The 12,004-nt window shown below is 43.2% G+C and overlaps 1 protein-coding gene across 13 annotated transcripts in view; it reads right to left on the reverse strand.

Moving 5' to 3' along the window:
- nbeaa (neurobeachin a) overlaps positions 1-12,004 on the reverse strand; it is a 100,950-nt gene that overhangs the window by 24,156 nt on the left and 64,790 nt on the right. For 6 of the 13 annotated variants that reach the window (XM_025910798.1, XM_013266141.2, XM_013266140.2 and 3 more), the window contains exons 18-33: positions 9,919-10,027; positions 9,729-9,810; positions 9,350-9,473; positions 9,028-9,220; positions 7,468-8,154; positions 6,894-7,337; positions 5,982-6,199; positions 5,651-5,804; positions 5,121-5,144; positions 4,642-4,725; positions 3,749-3,929; positions 2,180-2,304; positions 2,004-2,072; positions 1,707-1,875; positions 984-1,369; positions 437-573 (exon numbers count right to left, since the gene is read on the reverse strand). In XM_025910798.1, the coding sequence (XP_025766583.1) occupies positions 437-573; positions 984-1,369; positions 1,707-1,875; positions 2,004-2,072; positions 2,180-2,304; positions 3,749-3,929; positions 4,642-4,725; positions 5,121-5,144; positions 5,651-5,804; positions 5,982-6,199; positions 6,894-7,337; positions 7,468-8,154; positions 9,028-9,220; positions 9,350-9,473; positions 9,729-9,810; positions 9,919-10,027 (3,186 nt within the window). The remainder of the gene's footprint in view (positions 1-436; positions 574-983; positions 1,370-1,706; positions 1,876-2,003; positions 2,073-2,179; positions 2,305-3,748; positions 3,930-4,641; positions 4,726-5,120; positions 5,145-5,650; positions 5,805-5,981; positions 6,200-6,893; positions 7,338-7,467; positions 8,155-9,027; positions 9,221-9,349; positions 9,474-9,728; positions 9,811-9,918; positions 10,028-12,004) is intronic. The other 7 variants (XM_025910807.1, XM_025910806.1, XM_025910799.1 and 4 more) reach the window with 4 other exon arrangements.

A 12,004-nucleotide genomic window follows, 5' to 3' on the forward strand; every position in this document is an offset into this window, starting at 1 on the left:
CGAACTATCCTGCTATCACTGCTGATAAACAAAAATTAACATTACTGTTTTTTTAAAACTGAATTTTCAGACTAATGCATCCATTTTACTCAAACCACTCAGCTGCATTTGCTTTTCTTGTCTTTGTGCCATTGTAGTCACCATCAAACAAAACGTATCACAGACTGCTGGCAGGGGAGCACAATGTGTGTATTTGTAAATGTTACCATCAAAAGAACTTTGTTCAAAGTGAGAATTATCCACATATGAGGCAACGATCAGTTTCTGCACCCACTGTTTTTCTAAAACTGGTACAAAGCAACTTGACAAACAGCACTACACTAAACAATACGTCTCTGTACCCAAAATCGGTTAACTGATGGATGTGTCAGGCTGCATAGAAGCTAATACCTCTGCTTGTTTTACGCCCCACGTAGGTCCAAAAACTGGGACTGACCTGTCGAAGGAGTGGAACTGCATGGGCAGCATGGGGTGCGTCTTCAAGGCAGGGTCTGGGTGATAGGGAGTTGGCCCAGACTCCTGCCCCAAGTCCCCTCCATCAACGGGAGCTGCCACCAGGCTCTTCAGGATTTCCTGCATTCCCGAGAGCAACGAATGAGAGAGAGAACAGGATACTTATGAGGCGTATCACTAAATTTTGCTTTGAATGGTGGTTTTATTTTGTTCTTTTATCTAACATGGAAAAGTGAGTGTGTTCTAATGACACATAAGCTCACTGAAAGGAGCATCTAACCTCAGGTAATCAACCAGCTACAAATACAGGGGATAAAAGTAATAGAAAATCCACATGACCTCCACAGTATAGGGTAAACATAAATGGATACATACATTTTGACTGCATTAAACCAGATTTCTAATAGTTAAAATAAAAAACAGTGATTTTCAAATATTTAAAAAAACCACAACTGAGAGTTCTAAAGATATGTGCTGACTACTGTTTTCTCAGCATTAGGCTCATGTGGATGCTGGAATCACACGCCCACCTTGACGTTGATGCCTTTGTTTGTTTGACTGATGCTGGAGATGGATGAAGGCGGGGCTTGACTAGTGTTGGGGGTGGAGCCGGGGTTATGGGGAGAATCCAAAAGGCTCTCCTGTGACCTTCTAACATCAGATGACAGACTGCATAACAGATCTGTGCCTCCTCCCCCACTTCCTCCTCCGATGTCTCTGTCTCTGTCTTTATCCGTCTCTCTCCCCACCAGGCCGAGCCCGAGTCCAAGACCCATCTCCGAACCGTTTAGCGATCCGCTCACATGACCCTCTTCTCCAATGCCAGAGTCTGTGTGTGGAAGGCCGGCACGTGGGGAGTCATCCACAGGGGTGGGGGTCTGTTTGTCGCGGTCGGAGAAGGCTGTGGATGGATGTTCTGGAGAAATTTAGAAGATTTTTCTTTTTTTAAGGATAAACACTGATATAATTAAAGAAGTAGATTTTCTCAGTGCAGATTGGATTATCAAGAAATTCCACAACATACTGACCTTTGATGTTCAACTTAAAAAAAAATGACTAATGCTTTAAAGCATTTTTTTTAAGTAACACCTGTATTTTCTCTCTTTTTTTAATTTAATTGGTGTCATATTGATTCTTCTTATCAGTATCACTGTTTGGTCAAACGACAACAACAGTGCACTGATGATCACTGGCTCATCCAAAATCATGCTTACATGTGGAGGATGATGGAGCAAAAGAAAAACAAAGGTCACCTGTACTGGTTGGGGAGTTAATCTCGTGGCGGATGCTTCTCCCGGATAAGCTGGTAGATCTGCCAATCTCTCGCTGTGGCTCCAAAATGTCCCGGTACTTCGAAACCATGAGAACTGAGATAAAGTAAACAACTGCCAGCGCCAGAAACTGAGCCTGCTTACTGTCATCCTGCAGCAAAACAACACACGCACACAAAGTTATTCAGCAGAGAAACACTCAGGCATTTTTTTATTTTGCTCCTTGTATCTATAACCAGACGAATACTGTATATACCAAAAATACACCCGCATGCTTACCACATCTCTGAAAACCACAGCTCGGAGACGATTAATGTCTACATCCTGGAGAAGTCTGTCTGGATCCTGCTAAATATGGAAGACAGGATATCAAAAGGTGGCGTGTCATACATATGCATGTTTCTGTGACAGTTTTAGGTGTTGCTGAATGCGTCCTCGATTCATGCGTGTGCTACCTTGCTGGCGGTGGAGGCACTGTGGAGGCTGTCCTGTGACTTGCTGCTGGTTAAGGAGGACTTGCAACTCCGATCTCTCTGTCTCTGCCTGCACTCCAGGCAGTTCCTAACCGCCACACAACATACTGAACGAGACGGAGAGGTAGAGGAAAAAACGCGTAAGTATAGTGTAATGGAGTCGGCTTTTACATTTCAAGGAAAAACAAACAGGGGATGTCCTGAAGTCATGCATGTTGTGACTGCAGCGTGTATAAGGATTTATTTAAAGCACACATACATGCACCCATGCATTACGAAAAAAGAAAGATTTTTATTTTGTGATGTGATCATTTCTCTGCCCTACATCAGAAATTACATTACAATATGATGTAGCAGAAATGTAAGAAATGTAATCCTAGAAATACTCCACTTACAATAATCTAAGAAATTAAGTAAACTGATGTGCTATGCCAGCAATCAAATATTTCTGTGAGGAAAAACTACTTGATTTTAAAACACTGAAGAAGTCAATAATCAGCTAATTAACCAATCACTGGAGCTCTCAAACTGAGGAACTGCCTTCCATCTTTCCTCCTTAGAAAGTTACAGCGACAGAAAGACTCAGAGATTAAATATAAGTAATCTGGATCCACTGGAAGCACACTGTGATGAACCTCCTACTGTGTCGGAAGCGGTCGTGGTCTGCTCTCACCGGGTAAAGCAGCTCACCTGGGTTTTCCACTCAAGTTCATGTTTGTTTTCTCTCTAATGAATGTTTTATTTACATAAACATCTTGCATGGATTCCTTGTTAGTTAGCTTGAGCCAGCTTGTGAAAAATGGGGGTCATCTGGGATTGAGACCTGGGATTTGTCACAAGCTGCTAAATGATAAAAAGGTGGTCCACACCAGAGACAGCCAATCATTAACAAGAGTTAGCCAGGACTGCCTCCAAGATAGTGTAAAGGGAATCAATAATTATTTTGGAATGAAAGCTTGGTGCAGTTATTTTGCCAATTAGCAGAAAATGAATTTGTTCTGTTTTTTGTTTTATTTTATTTTCAAATCTCCAGTGGTTGTCCATCTCTCTCTCTAAGCTCTCTACCCAAGGTGCCTCCCATTCCCCTAAACCTGAATTGGCTAAGCAGATAAAAATGGATGGACTTATCTACAGTATATCTGCAGAATTTAAAACTACTTTATTCCAATAATGACAAACAAAAAAGTATTTTAAACCTCAGGGAAATAAAAACTGGCATATTTTCACATGTTTAACTTTAAAACTACACATTTAATTTGAAAACTGATCAGTAATTTTAATGCTGACAGAAGTAACTTTCAGTTCCAGTCGTATGCAACAAGGCCATGAAGCAGTTTGTTTTTGTGTTTTTTGCACGTAGCCTTCAGAAGCTGACAGTTACCAAAACACAACAGTGTACAAAGCTGCGTTATAATTTAGCTTGACCTGTTCACCCACGCTCCTCCTGCACTTCTTCCTGCGGCCATCGTAGTTGAGAACTCCTGGTCTCAACTCAGAATCAGCTGTTCTAAACATTTTTATAGACACTGAAGAGATTCAACTTGCACGCACCGAGGCGGAGGCACTGCCTCATCAGCCCTCCTGATGACATGTTCTTCTCCGCTTCAATCTCACTGAAGTTGAGGGAGCTGGCAAACACCAGCACGTCCACCATGGCCATGAGACGAGAGAGGAAAGTGACGGCCGTCTCTGAAGACATCCCCTGCGTCGCCTCGATGTTCTCCAACTCCGTCTGCGAAAGAGGGAAAACACCACACGTGCTCACCAGTTATTTAGTGAAAAACTGGCACTTAAACACAACGCACTGGATGCTCTCAGAAGTTAGGAAGGATGAAGAAATCCAGAGTTATCTTATTATTTTACAAAGAACAGAAGAAACCTTTAGAAAATATGCAGTCGGGCCTTGCAATGAGCAGGACCAAAACAGTCATGGCTGGCCGTTGCACAACAAACACGGAGGGCAACCTTGAGTGTCATGCTGGTTTAGTGAAAAACATACTTATAATGATGATGTTTGGCAACATGAGGTGTTCTACTACACACAAAGTACAGCCTGGTGACACACATATAATGGTGACAGTGGGGTTGTGGCAAAGACAGTGTGGGTTTTTAGCATTAACAGCAGTAGTGTGGACACACTTGGGCTAACCTTGAATATCTTATGGGCCCCTTGATTTATCAAACTGTGGTGCGACTACATTGAAAATCTGCAGGCAGCATTGCAGGGGTCAAAACCAAGTGGTGTAGTTTTCTGTGTCTCTGCTTCAGTAAGCAGGACGTGCAGGGCTGTGGAGAGCCGACAGCGCAAGCATCTGGTGGCTCATCAGAGCAAGTGAGCACAGACATTTGGGGGGATAACAGACACACAAGGTGAAGACAGAAGGGCTTGGGTTGGTGCTCTTAGCTCTTCTGGTGATGATGAGAGTCTCAAGCTCTTTACGCACCTCTCCCCCTGCGCCTCCTCCCCCAGGAACAGGGGTCACCTCCTCTCCCTTTGACCCCCTCTGGGGTCCGGCTCCTCCTGCCTTCTTTAGCGTTGATACAAATGGGACAGGCTTAGCAGATGCAACCCCCAAGGACGTTTGGAAACACTCTCTCTCTCATAAAATATATATAAGCAGACTATATACCCCCCAAATAATCTTCTCCCTTTTGTTTCTTATTGATCCACCCTGTGGCTTTTTAGGCTTTTTCACCCCCTATATTCATATAGTATTCTAACTGGGTTAACATACTTAATCTTTATGAACAGAAGCTAAGAAATCAATAGATTTAAACAATATAAGGTAAGCAGCAGAGGAGCACAACACGCAGAAACACTATGGATGTCAGACAAGCAAGGGTTAGTGTCAGTCACAATGGTTAATAAACCAGAGCTAAGGATTAGTAGAATAGAAAAAAGAGGAAGAAACTGCAAACTTACAGTGTTGGCACTACTCTTAGAATTCTGCACATGCAAAACAGACAAAAACAGAGAGAAAAAAAGACAAGAAAATACACAAAACACATGTAACACAGAGAGGAAAAGAAAGGTTAAAATGCAAAAACGCTTAAAACAATAGGCTATCAAGCTAACGAAAACGGTTAATTGAAGGGATTAGAACAAAATATTGTTAAGAAGTGTTAGGTTGACAGTTGCACATACTGGTTTAATTGGGAGTTTAATTCGTTTTAGAGTACAACATTCAACTGTGTAGTATAAGTCTTTTTTTTTAATTTTGTCTACTGTGATTTTATAGGTTAATTCAGGGAAATAACCCTATAAAGTCACACAAGATTTGTGCTGCTAGGGGAACAAAAAAAACACACACACACACAAAAAAAAAAAAAATCAGGTTTAGCTGCTTCTTTAAAGTCTGTGTGGGCTTTAACGCTGGAGTAACAGGCCCATGAAAGAGCTGTCGACCTGCAGTTTTCCCTCCTACCACAGAGGGGTGCAGTAGAGCCACTTACAGAAGGGGAGGTGGCAGCAGACAGGAGAGGCAGAATGCCTCCACAGGCAATGATGATGTTGTCCACCATCTGAGAAATGAGGTGGATCGTGTTGTGGACGAAGATGATGTTTTCATTGCTGTTCACAAAGTCCATCACCGACTTCGTGGAGTGGCTGGAAGAGAAAAAAATGCAAACAGTTTGAAAGCATGACACAGTTTTTACAGAAAAACACAATATAGCTGTCACATGAATCAGATCTTTAGCATAATCAGTTTATTTAAAAAAAAGGCATAAAATGACTAAAAATGGTGAACTAACACACACCTGACGAACACGGCATCGAACTCACCTCCTCCACACATGCACATCTGTCTCCAGGGCAAACAGCAGGTCAGTGAGCAACCTCTGGTGCATTGGAGACCACTTGAATTCTGGGATTCGGAACATGGTTGTGCGCGGGCCTGGGCTGAACTGACGCCGCTGCTCCTCCGTCATGGGCATACCCCTGAAACCCAAATCGACGCGTAGGTCCCTCTCCAACTGGGCTGCAGTGCGACCGTGGAGGGCCTGTAACAGTTGTTGAATAAGCAAGTGAAGCTTATTTGGTCTAATATAAGACTTGGCATACACGCATCGATGAAATTCAATTTCAGTTAAGGTGTCAAAACCACAGGAAAAAAAAAAACCAGAAGACTCTCATTGTGCATACACTGATCGGTTGCTGAAACTTAGCTCGTGTGTGGGCAGCTTCTCAGCTTTTTGGCCGGGAAAACAGGGCCGCTGCTGAACTGTTTATTTTAATCACAACACAAATCACATTGGACAGGGTAGAGAGGCAGGCTTGTGACCAGTAGCTCACTTGTTCAGTCCTTAAACTGAGAGGATAAATCTAAGTGGGGGAGGTGAAAAAGCACTTTCCCCAGCTTTCTGTGATTTCATTACACAAAATTCCAACAAGCAAGGGTAAAATAATGAGGCACTGCAGCCACTTCAAAGAGTCATAAGGTATTAGATGAAAGACAATAGGTATTAATGCGATTTTTAAGGATGATTACTCACTTTTTTCTATTTTTATTTTAATGCATTCACATGATAATTTTTTTAACATTTTGATAAATACAGACAAGGAAATTAAAAAAAACACTCATATGTGCAGGATAATACCTCATGGCATTCAGAGTTACTTAGTTTACTTGCTGACCAGTGTGTACACAACATGTGAGGAGCTCCTTCTTAACCAGCTGAACACACTTAAACACACCTGAGTGGTTGCAGTAGTTTGGATCTTCTTTGTGTCCTTGTCTTTCCCATCATCTGACCTCTCTGTGTCAGAGGTGGTGCTGGCTGTATCTCCTCCAGTCTTAAGCCCTGCAGTCTCTGCGTCTGCACCGGCTGTGCCCTCTCCCTCTGGGAAATCTGGTCTAGAGGTTCCCTGGGTCTGGCTCTCAGCCTCAGCAATTGAGCTGATGTCAGCAAGAGGGCTTTGGATCTTGAAGGGCCCGTCCTCTGGAAGTTCCCCGGTAGTGTGGCTTTGGGTCTGTGTTAAATCAGAGCCGCAGCTGGTCATGTGGGCCAGCAGGCTGAGGTCATCACTGGCGCTGGTGGTGGAGTGAGCTGGGGCTGGGCCGGATGGAGTGGGCTGGTCTGGACTGGGCAGTACGAGGGGGTCTGTGGCTGCCAAAGCTGGAAGCAACTTCTCATCAACCTGGAAGGAAGGAATGGGGAAAAATGGAAAAACAGTACACCTTCAGGTTTGAGGAAAACTTAGAAACATTATTTGGGAGAGTGAAAAGGACTAAGAAGGATAAAAACCAGCACAGTAATACTAATCCTACCTTACTGAAGAGAAATCCGTTGTTGCTCGGGACACTGTCTTTCTCATCGGCCAATGTGATGAGGGGACCCATGTTCCCATCATCATCTAGGCTGACTCCTGAAAGCCCGAGGTTTGTCCCCATTCCAACCCCTGAACCAGATGTGTCATCTTTAGGCGCCAGATTCCCATTTAGGTTCTGAACCACACTGCAATAAGCACTGTCCAAGAGAGAATCTACCTCAACCAGAGGTCCATTTTCCATTCCTCCCCCACCTCCTCCACCTACACTTCCACCAAGACCTTCGGGAGACAGGTCCAGGTCATCCAGCTTTACTTCCGTGGCTTCTACTTTCTCTGCTTTAATGTCTACCAGAAGGTCATGGACCTCCACTCTCACGCCTGGACCTGCACTTTGCTCCCCAGGTGTCAGTGTTTCTCCGTTAGGTCTCTTCACCGCGCCTTCTGCGAGGAGGTTGCGCGAGTCTGCGGCGGCCCCCTCGCTGTACTCCGCCTCACTCTCAGGTGTCTGCGTCTGGGAGTTGTCATCGATCTCCAAGTTGCCATTGACGACAGGCGCAGGTGTGGCAGAGAGGCCGGAGATGGTGGAAACTGAGCCTTTCTTTCCCTTCTTCATGTTTTCCTCCTCCTGTCGCTGGTACTCCTCATACATCTTCGCCAAATACTCCTTATGGGCTTCATAGGTCACCTGTGACAGATGGTAGATTATAACTGGTAATGTTATCGGCACACACGCACTAGCAAAAGTGAATCTTCACATCAATAACCACCCGGTAGTCCAAAGGACACTCATAGATCATTTACACCAAAGTGTAGATGGATAAAACTGGGACACTAGCCTTCCGGGGCCATTAGACCATTATCCATAATGCCCCCTCACTTTTACCTCGAGATGAGAAAAAAGGGCGAGTTAAAGTTCTGTCACTGAACAGTGAAAAGAGAGATGATCAGTTTCTGAAAGTGTCTCAATGCTGGATCATTCTAGCCCTGGAAGATGTTGAAACAACACATAACAGTGGTCAAATTGCACAAATCAATAGGTTTCTGTGCAGCTTATAAGGCAGCTTCAATCAGAATATCAGCACCTGGAAAATCCCCATTAATATCTGCTCATTTGTAGCCAAACAGTAGACAACAAAGTCAAGCTCAACCGGCTGCACAACAGCTGTCATCAGTGGCAGCCCACATGAGCTTAAGCCATATCTAAGGCGCCTATTGGACAATCTCACATTAGCTGGCTTGCAGTTGTTACTGATCTGCAAGCCACTTTGTACTCCCCTCTACTACAGCTCCTCCTTTTTATTTGCGCTTTCTGATTTTTACTAATGTCATGTTTGCTTTTATTGACACCTTCACTGTTCTTGCTCGGTCTTGTTGCCAATCTCACCATCTTTGGCGTTCATGTATGTACACGGAAGGCTTTGAAAGTCCCAGGACAGAGCCATACCACCAAATATAAAATACAGCAGAAATAACATAATCAAAATAACAAGCTATACTTGTACTAAACGAAATAAGACTACTGGGACCTGTTATCGAATTGTGCATGTCCCACTCTTACCTTGGAGTGTGCTATTGAAAGGGTGTCCACCCAGACCCTCCATCCTCCCCATTCGTATTTGATGGCATGGTAGAGAAGGATCCTAAATATGTTGTACACCATCTCGGTTATTTTCTGCTCTTCTGGGTTCTTGGGGTTGATGTATCCGAGGGAGAACATCCAGTCCTGCCACACGGAGCACTGCAGCAAGCAGCTGGTGCACAAAACAGACAGCATGTGAGATGAGCTGTAGCATGAGTTTGATTTCAAAATAAAAGCCACAGTGAGGAGCTAATGAACACGGCTGGATAAGTGCGGGTACAGTGATTTGTGTGCTTTTTACCGGCGGTTCTCGCGGCTGTTACTGAAGAGTTTTATCATGTCAGAAAGAAAAAGTCTCCTGACTTCCATCAGCTCCACACTGGGACTGGAGTTCTTCAGCAAGGTGGCCACCACTTTCAGAATCACTGGGTGTGAGGTAAAAAGAAAACCAAGTAAAGGTAAGAGAAGAACAAGATGAGAGAGAAGAGAAGCAAATATTTTTAAAGCATTTGGAATGAGATCAAGAAGTGGAGGATGGCAGCAGTGTCAGCTTCTCAATTTACGCTTTGTTGTTTGTTTACTCGCATTAAGAAAAGGCAAAACAAACAAAACACTCCATTACTGGCAGACCAAAGACCGCAGAGAGACACAGATGCGAGGTGAAGTGCTTATGCACTTACTGGGATTCTGGATCTTGACAGTGGAGTCGGGGTCTGGGTGTGGTTTGTGAACCACCTGAGTGCAGACCTGCTCAGTCAGAATCTGCGTGGATAGAAGATTGACAGCAGTCATTAAATTATAAACACACAGAACCCAACAACTCAGATCCAATGGCTTGATCCATTGTAATATTTACTGACATTCACCTACCTCATACAGAGTATTGTAGGTGGTGATAGAGACGGTGTTGGTGTGCATCATCAGCCTCTCTCCCAGCAGCGTGAATAGGCTGTGTGTGTGCATGATCTCAACCTTTCTCCTGCAGGGAAACAAACACACACATTTGTAAAGGCTTTATGACAGTTGAAACTGACACTGATTGTCACTGACCGGGTGACGGTCTGATATTGGCAGGTGGCACCATGTGGCCCTGTCAGCTATGATGGGACCAGAGAGGATACGAATTGAATACAAACAAGAGAAATTAACAAGAGGCATTAACAATACGACGACACCGTAGGAGGCAGCGGGGCAATGCTCATATGGCTGTGAATGATTAACTTTTATTAGTTACCTTGCCGGTGGGTAAAAATTGTGCTTATAAGAGGGTTTAAACTTGAGAGGCTCAGAAATCAGGGATGAATAACTTCTGAGTATATTTTACAATTGAATTAAATGAATAATGCTTGAAGCGCCTTTATATTCCTGACCAAAGTCTTTGGAGGATTTAATCACACGCGCATATACAGTGAAAATAACGAGTCACGTTAGCTACTATTGTGCCGTTTTAAATAATATTTTCCAAAAACATACTCTCATTTAGAGAAATTGGTTTTGACATGCAGCTCAAACTTCCAACTTTGTTTAAAAATATGGAATAAACTCGGGGCATAATGGCTTATAAATAAAAGCATCGTCTATATACCTGGCTGTCATAATAAGGCAAATCTATAACTTCAGTGTAACTGTAGTCAAGAAGCTGTTACCGAGTCTGGCAGGCTATTATGGAGGATGGCAGTGAAGATGACTATGACAGGTATTAAACTACTGTGCTGTGTAAAAGTCTTGAGCTACTCCTCATTTCTTTATATTTTGCAGGGAAAATGGAAAAAAGATGCAGCGATTTACTGAAACGTGCAAAAACACATAGAAGTACACTGTTTGTACAATTTTAAGCCAAGATTTGTTGTAATTTCTTTAAGTAGTCTTCAGGAATAGTTCTCTGAGCTTCTTAAAGGACATCCGAAGCTCTTCTTTGGATGTTTGCTGCCTTTTATTCTGTTCTCTGCCAAGATGATCCCACACTTCAATAATGTTGAGGTCCGAGCTCTGGGGAGACCAATCCATGACTGACAGTCTCCCATCCAGGCATGCTTTCACTGCATTGACAGTGTGTTTGGGATCACTGTTATTCTAGCAAATAAGGCTGCTTTCCAGATGGCATTGCTTGGTGGATCAAAATCTGGTGCGTTTCTGCATTTGTGCCACTGATTTTTAGTCCATTTCTTGTGTAATTTGGCATAATTCACTCTTTTTTTCCCCCTATTTCCTCAAGTATGGCTTCTTGACAGCCACCCTTCCACAGAGACCATTTCTGATGAGGTTTCAGGGAACAGTAGATGGATCAACTAAACAGCTAGAGCTAGACCTACCAAGTCTTGTGTCAGTTTATTGCTGGATTTTCTCCTATTCCTTAAGGACATGACTTTCAGATACTGCTGTAGATAGCTCAGCATTAGGTAGCCTATCAAATGAAAAAAGAAAATCCTCTGAACATGGTCAGGTACAAAGATTGGACTGAAAATGGCTGAAAAAGCAGCCAATGTCCCCCAAAAAACTTGGAAAACTTGAAAAGCCTGGAGAACTCAAGACCACTTTAAGAACTTGAGGGATGGCTCAAGACCTGTGCACAGTTCTGCATTACACTGTATGATTAAAGTAGGCCATCTGCCTTCTAGGAGTAGCTGCACTTTGAGTTGACTGACAGCTGGAAAAAACCTTCCCCAAGAAACACAGCAGCAGAAGTGTATTTATTTAAATGTAAAGTCGACAGTTACCTAAGACCGCTCTTACAGTGGACATCGCATGAACTTTAAAGATTTTGCTCTGGCTACATCAGACATTTATATTCTAACATGCAGTTCTGCTGGGAAATGTCTAGATAAGTTCAGGGTGAGATAATCTTTTATTCAAAATGTCACTGGCTTTTAAGATGTTATTATAGCAGAACCCTGATTTTTTTATTGTGCTTTCTTTTTTTAAGATGAGAAATCAGATTTTCAGTAAATCTAATACC

The sequence above is a fragment of the Oreochromis niloticus genome, linkage group LG10, assembly GCF_001858045.2.
Source record: "Oreochromis niloticus isolate F11D_XX linkage group LG10, O_niloticus_UMD_NMBU, whole genome shotgun sequence".
Lineage (NCBI taxonomy): Eukaryota > Metazoa > Chordata > Actinopteri > Cichliformes > Cichlidae > Oreochromis > Oreochromis niloticus.